The sequence below is a fragment of the Diadema antillarum genome, unplaced genomic scaffold (assembly GCF_040938485.1).
Source record: "Diadema antillarum isolate AM-2024a unplaced genomic scaffold, OU_Dant_1.0 seq00000512_RagTag, whole genome shotgun sequence".
NCBI classification, from domain to species: domain Eukaryota; kingdom Metazoa; phylum Echinodermata; class Echinoidea; order Diadematoida; family Diadematidae; genus Diadema; species Diadema antillarum.
In genome coordinates this window covers 3,040,249-3,047,500 of record NW_027271466.1, presented here as the reverse complement: position 1 = coordinate 3,047,500, position 7,252 = coordinate 3,040,249, and the positions used below count along the sequence as shown (strand labels likewise).

Genomic DNA, 7,252 nt, shown 5'->3' with positions numbered 1-7,252 from the left:
AATAGTGTGATTAGGCGTGTCTCTGGAGTCCCTTTTTCGTTTCTGAGAAACCTTGTACACACTCTTCACTTTCAACTCTAATAACTTTTAAGAGGATAGTGCTACTGCTTTGAAAGATGGCATTAAGTATGGACATAATTTGTTAATGAGGCATGCTTAATTTCAATTCAATCTGATAATCCCTTCATTATTGATAGTCAGGTGGTTTACTTCCTATGTTTTGTCCCATTCATCGCACAACCAGCACAGTTTGGTAAAGATTAAGCGCTTGAAAAGACACTACTTCAGAGCCTCTTTTCTCAGTTCACACTTTTCCCGAGTTTGTGCTTTCTTTTCAATATTTAGATAGGTTAGGAGAGTCCATTTGATTTGAGGTATACATCATTTTAAATCTTAAGGTCTCCTCTTTCAGAATATGGTCTTAAGTAAAAATTCATATCTGGCGACTTTTTGTTTGTTTTGTGGTGCAGGGTCACATTTGCTTAACTTATTATTCAGACTCAATTCAGGAGTCTTGACAATAAAACTATTAGAATAAAGCCAAAAAAGATGCACATTACATTAACGCATATTCAGTTCATCTGTGTTTACATTACATTCAATTATGTACGTCAGATGGCATACCGTCTTCAAGCAGGTCGAATCTCATGCTACAGTGACTGTTCCAAGTAAGTGGCAAAATTCGGACGATGCATGCATAGACTGGCCTAGGGAACATGTTGGTAACCTTTGTGTTCATGTCTCTGTTTCCCTGGAATATCTGCACAAGTAATGAAAGGAAAACATGAGCACTGCATGAACAACTAATAAACAATGAAATACACACACACAAACGCAAACAGACACGCAGAGATGCAAACAGTATCATCATCATCATCATCGGGCCGACAAATTGGTTAGGTAGATTAGGAGAATTCAAACTAACCTTCAATATAAACTTTTTATGGGTTGATCCATGTTGCTATATACTAGCCCATGGTAGGACCCAGCTCTAGCCTGGTAGGGTTCATGGTTAAGAGTGCATGTGAGTCGGATTGAATAGTGAGCAAGATACTTCGAGAAGGAGTGTTCCCTATAGTCCGGATGCAGTTTGGAAGCAGGTTGTTGGATTACACCCCACCCCACCCCCCTTTACCCATGCCCTTAGAAATTTTCACATCCTCTGAGACGTGGATACTACATTAAAGGACAAGTTCACCTTCATAAACATAAGGATTGAGAGAATGTAGCAATATCAGTAGACCACATCATTGAAAGTTTGAGGAAAATCGGACAATCCGTTCAAAAGTTATGAATTTTTGAAGTTTTTGTGCAGTAACCGCTGGATGAGAAGACTACTGCAGTCTGTGAATAACTTAGATGTCACATGCGTACAACAATATAAGGAAAATATAAAGAGAATTTCACAAAATGTCATGTTTTGAAAAAAAGTACACATTCCCCCGACTCGTTACCGACAAATGTTATGGGTGATATTATTCCCCCTGCCTTTAGGAAGAGGCAAGTCAAGTGCTCTTTTATTGTGCGAAAAAAAGTGAAAATATGTTGAATTCTCTTTACATTTTCTTTATACTGTTGTACGCATATGACTCACAAGCTGTAGTAGTCTCCTCATCCAACGGTTCCAACACAAAAATTTTAAAAATTCATAACTTTTGCATCGATTGTCCAATTTTCCTCAAACCTTCACTGATGTGTTCTACTAATATTGTTGCATTCTCTCAATCCTTATGTTTATGAAGGTGAACTTGTCCTTTAAACAAAAAACGATCAATAAAGGATAAACTCACATTACGACACGAGAATTTTGATTTATTTTTATCATCCACATGCTAATCCCACCTCTCGTTAACCTCTAATGAGAATACATAAGAGATTATCTGCGTGTTTTTTAACCCCTCCCCTCCTCCTTGATGAAAAAAATATCCTAGTTAAAGACCCAATTCACTTTGTGAAAAGGTGAAATATAAGTTGGTTATTGGTACTGGCTTTTAAAATAATTTGATATCACATTTTAAGTACAAAGTCTTTGTTATGGACGTGCGAAAACAGTCATCTGTAATGAATAAGCTTTTTATAAAAACAAATCTTCTTCAGAAAAGAACGAAATCTTTGCATTGCCTTTCTTGATGAAGGATCTGATCACAAAACACACCATTTCTGGTTTCATTTTATGTTAGTTCATCAGCAGATAGAGAAAAAAGGCCCTTTCCAGTGATTTCTCACTTGTTATTTAACAATTTATTATCATTATTTTTTATTCAATGTTTTTAACCAGTTTGACTCACAGCCATTTCATATCAATACGATTGGCTTTTATTTTTCCTTCAGAATCTGCATAAATTATGTTTGTAATTAAATCTATAATGCTAATCTAATTTTGTAACATTTTATATTCCAAAGTGTTTGGAAGGTGACCTAACGTTGCATTGAGATATGCCTTATTTGTTCTTATGTGTCAGTCAGGCACATGGAATTTGTTGATTTTCATGAAATCTTTGTAGTTATACATCAGGTGATTCTGAAGCCGCAAAAAGAATATAAAATAATAATCAATGAATTTGAAAGAAGAAAATACCTTTGAAGTACCAGAGGTAGACTTCACGTCCGAGAGGGCGCCACTACAGCCTACTGAGTACTGAACTTTGAACGTTTTCACCCACTGCCGGTAACGGTCAGCCCTGCCTTGCGTGATGATCCCAGAGACAAGTCTCTTTTTTCCAAAGTTAACTTGTATCCATGGTGACGAATCGCCACGTGCCGCACACCACGCCCCTCGACGCCCGTTTCCTGAGGCAAACAAGAAGTGTGCTTTTTTTTTCGTTTTCAGTTAGGAATTACCTTTATCTACAGGTATCTATTTCTCCCATAATTTTTATCTGAAGACAGCATTGTTGTAAACTGTCGGCTGTAGATTCTAGGATACCACCTTTTGTGAGTTTTCATAGAGAGATATAACCTTAATCGGTTGTTTGTTTGTTTGTTTGTTTGACAATATCATTTTGCTTGTTTGTTTGGGTGGTTCTTTTTCATGGTCTATCATACTTCAACCGATATTACACAAAAACGGAACAGCATTTCTTCAAATTATTGAAATTCCTGCGTCGATGGATGGTTTCATTGCAATTGATTGACAAATTGACCGATATCGACGTATTTACGTTACTATTTTGCCATGAATAGAATTTCTGTTTGAAGTATTGGACAATTCTGCAATACTGCAAGCCTGGTGAGGCACTCGTGCATTTGAGTCCAGTGTGAATCTTCAAACGGGTTCTGACAGGTGGGATGTCTTTGCAACAAAATTTATACCCAGGTGTATAAATGGGTACCTGGCAACGCTAGGGTAATAATACTAGCAGGGCCCTCTGGTAGAACAGTGGCAACACTGAAGAGGCTACCCTGGGTAAATAAGACCTTATTATTATTATTATTATTATATTATTATTATTATTAACTCCAAGTCTCGTCTTAACATTGTGAAAGTTTAACTATAGAATAGGAGTTGAAAATAAGAAAAGCACTCTCCGCATAGCGTTTCAGATTATATATTATGATATATTATAATAATGCTCATGAGTTATCCTAGTTTAATATTTTATAAGAGAAAAGGAAATTTGACTTTTATTCAAAAAAAAAAGTTTCAGCACTTCCTCTTTCGCATACCAGCTTTCTGATCCAGTCTGGCCCGGTCTGCGCAATTAGGATACTGGTAGCAAGAACTGGTAGACAGCTGGTCTATTGTGATTGACCCATCAGCCATGCCCATCTGCGCGGGATTGGTACCCTCAGCTATGGCTATGTGACAGGGATGGAAAACAGTATGTTTGTTTGGAAATATGTATTATGTATTATATATATATATATATATATATATATATATATATATATATATATACATATATATATATGTATATATATATATATATATATATATATATATATATATATATATATATATATGTATAATCAGCAAAAAAAGTAAGTTCCCCCTAACATTTTTGGATATATCTCAAAAAGTATTTTACGGATTTTCATAATTCAAACGGAAATGGATAGGGAATTTCATTACTCATAACATGAATGGCATATCATTGTCATCAGATATCATTATTGGTGTAAAAAAAACGCATTTCATGTCAAAATGCATGGAAAAAATGTTGCACTTCAGGCTATATGAAGCATATTGTATACATTTTCTATGTAAGCTAGCAAATTACCTTTTTTAATTGTGTAGCTCTCGGGAATTTCTACAGGTACAATGTGCTTCCCTATTAAACAGATTATAGGCATACTTTTAAACAATAGCCTTTTCAATATGAAAATGTTGGTAGAAGCCATGTGATTTGTAATTCCAATTTGGGTTGATGACATTAATGTGCCTATGGCCATTTTGCATCATGCGCTCAAGTTGTAGACTAGTTTGTTGAGGGAAATAGCATCGAACGTATGGAGTGGCCTGCAAGATCTCCTGACTGTAATCCAGTAGAGAATCTTTGGGATATCATTAAGCGGAAAGTGAGCAAGAAGGTGAAAGAAGACACTTCACTGCAAGAATTTCAGCGCATCTTGCAGAGAGCATGGGTCAACATTGAGCAGCGCTAAGTACCATGCCGTCAATCCCTCGTTTGAGGCGAGACCCCACTTCCACGAAGCTCATGGGGTGCTATACCTCGCTAAAGATTATTCGTTTGGGAGTTGGGAGTCGAAGTATTTGTCCATTGCAAATTAACTTTCTGCTCAGGCGTGACAAACCTGGAGGCCAAGCCAGGGTTTAAAGACTCCAGCAGCTAAGGTATTACGTAAGAGCATGATAAGGATATCTGCCTGTGGCAGACCATTCAAAGTGAACTCAATTTTCTCTATCCTTTCTAAAGTTTTCAATTTTATATTCTATTGAGAAATTCTATGGTCATCCATTTTACATTTCGAACGAAAAAAATTGACCAATAAATAACGAAAATACAGGAATAAGAAGGAGAGCATTGTAGAAGTTTGTCGACACACACACACACGCCAAGGAGCTACATAGCGCATGCCAAAACCAAAACAATCTCCTCCTCTCGCGGGTGCCCCCCCCCCCCCCCCTGGCGCTGTGGCGATGACTGATGCTTAGATTAGGCCAGGGTCAAGAAACAGGGGGAACTGTGTTATCACCATGTATATTGTTGTGTTTTGCACATTGTTTACAAGGTGAAAGAACTTGTTTGAGTTCTGTTATAATGTCCACAAATGAGAAGTATGGAAATAAAATGAATTGAATTGAATTGAATTATATCTTTGGTTTTTAAGTCATTGATTGCCAAGATATACACTGGCATTATTAACGGGGGTGTAGCCTCTTGAAACGAGAGATTTGCGTCATGAAAACTTTAGTTAAGAGTATGAGGAAGAGATGCCGGCTGGTCATTGAAGCGGATGGTGGACATATCAATTATCAAATACTACACCGTATGCTCATGAAAAGAAAGAGATAGAAAATATGCAATAAACCATGCTTAAATGTTCAGAATCATGAGTGCTTGTTTGATTATTTGTGTAAAAGTCATTACAAATCACTAAAGTGCAACTTTTGCTTCCATGCATTTTGACATAAAATGCATTTTTTCACACCAATAATGATATCTGGTGGCAATGACGTGCCACTCATGTTATGAGTTATAAAATTCCTTATCCAGTTCCGTTTGAATTATGAAAATCGATAAAATATTTTTTTGAGATACATCCAAAAATGCTAGGGGGAACTTACTTTTTCTGTTGAGTGTATATATATATATATATATATATATATATATATATATATATAATTATATATACGATTTCTCAAAATGTACTTCTCTTTTTCTCTCTTCCTCTTTTGTTTCCATTTTAGCATTTGAAATACAATTATCTTTTGATCGTTATATGTTGTAGTCAGAGGTAATATCATATATGATATAACACACAATAAATATGTATATGTATATATCTATATACAATATTCAGTGTGTGTAAAAGTATATGTATATATACATACATATATGTATAAGTGCGTATCAAATAATTGTGTTCCAACTTTGGAGGGCTAATATTTCATAATTTCCAGCTATTGAGAGGACAATGTTGGTTGCACGGAAAGAACTCTTCCACTTTCCACTGGTAACCAACTATGTTAACTAATCTGTTGCATTTCGAACTTGACTGTTATCGTGAAAGAACAATAAATGTCTCACCGAGTGGATTAGAGCTGTCGATGAAAGTGGCCATAAAATAGATAAGCCTGTACGAATGCAGGTTTATATTCTATATAGGCTACCGGGTGTCCCAAAAAAGCGGAACAGTGGATTTTTAGTACCTTACGTTCTTCAAGTGATATAGATTTTGAAGTCATTAAAGAGAGCATCTTCCGCAGAAGACAACGATACCAAAATCATTCAATTTGGTTCAGTACTTTTTTATTCTGCGCCAATTTCTGTAAATGCAGTCACACACACACACACACACACACACACACACACACACACACACACACAAACTGTTTTTTTTTTCCTGCCCCGCGCCTAATGTGAAAGCTGTATCTTTTCTTGACATGATCAACAAGCTTACACAATTAGCCTCATGGAACGCGTGTCGCACCCAAATTATTATCTCATACGTCGCAAAAATCCAGCGAAATTTGAAAATGACTGCAGTTACAGAGATTGGCGTAGAATAAAAAGTCCTGAACCAAATCTTATGATTTTTATGTCATTGTCTTTTGCGGAACATGCTCTTTTGAATATATCACTTTTAGAACGTAAGGTACTGAAAATCCCCCGTTCCGCTTTTTTTTTTTTTTTTTTTTTTTTTTTTAGGGGGGGGGGGACACCCGGTATATCGGTTCATATTTAGTACACAGAAAAAAAAAATCGATTATGGGTTAGTCTTTTTGGAAGTAACAAAGTTATCGACAACGTGGCAGTGTTAAAGGTCATGAACGATAAAAGGTCGGAAAAAAACCCTAAACACAAAACTGCAGTAGTGTAGGCTGTCTTGTTAATTTGACCACTTTTATTGACAGATCTCATCCATTCAGTGAGACACTAATTGTTCCTTCAGGATAACACAAACTAGGAAAAAGTGCAATTTGTCAGTGTCGTCAAATAATTTTATGTGTTCCGTCATGCATGACATTATCGACAGAATAGCTATCAGTCGAAAGAAGACGAGTTTTCCTTTCCTCACAACCAACATTGAGCTCTCCATAGCTGTCAATATGAAACAAAATCCTTGT

The 7,252-nt window shown here is 36.1% G+C and overlaps 1 protein-coding gene across 1 annotated transcript in view; it reads right to left on the bottom strand.

Annotated features, from left to right (window-relative positions):
* The window catches only part of LOC139734173 (uncharacterized), a 39,371-nt gene extending 35,608 nt beyond the window's left edge, over positions 1–3,763 (bottom strand). Inside the window, exons 1-3 of the mRNA XM_071644978.1 lie at positions 3,667–3,763; positions 2,579–2,790; positions 625–760 (exon numbers count right to left, since the gene is read on the bottom strand). Coding sequence (XP_071501079.1) covers positions 625–760; positions 2,579–2,790; positions 3,667–3,763 — 445 coding nt within the window. The remainder of the gene's footprint in view (positions 1–624; positions 761–2,578; positions 2,791–3,666) is intronic.
* Positions 3,764–7,252: the final 3,489 nt, after the last annotated feature.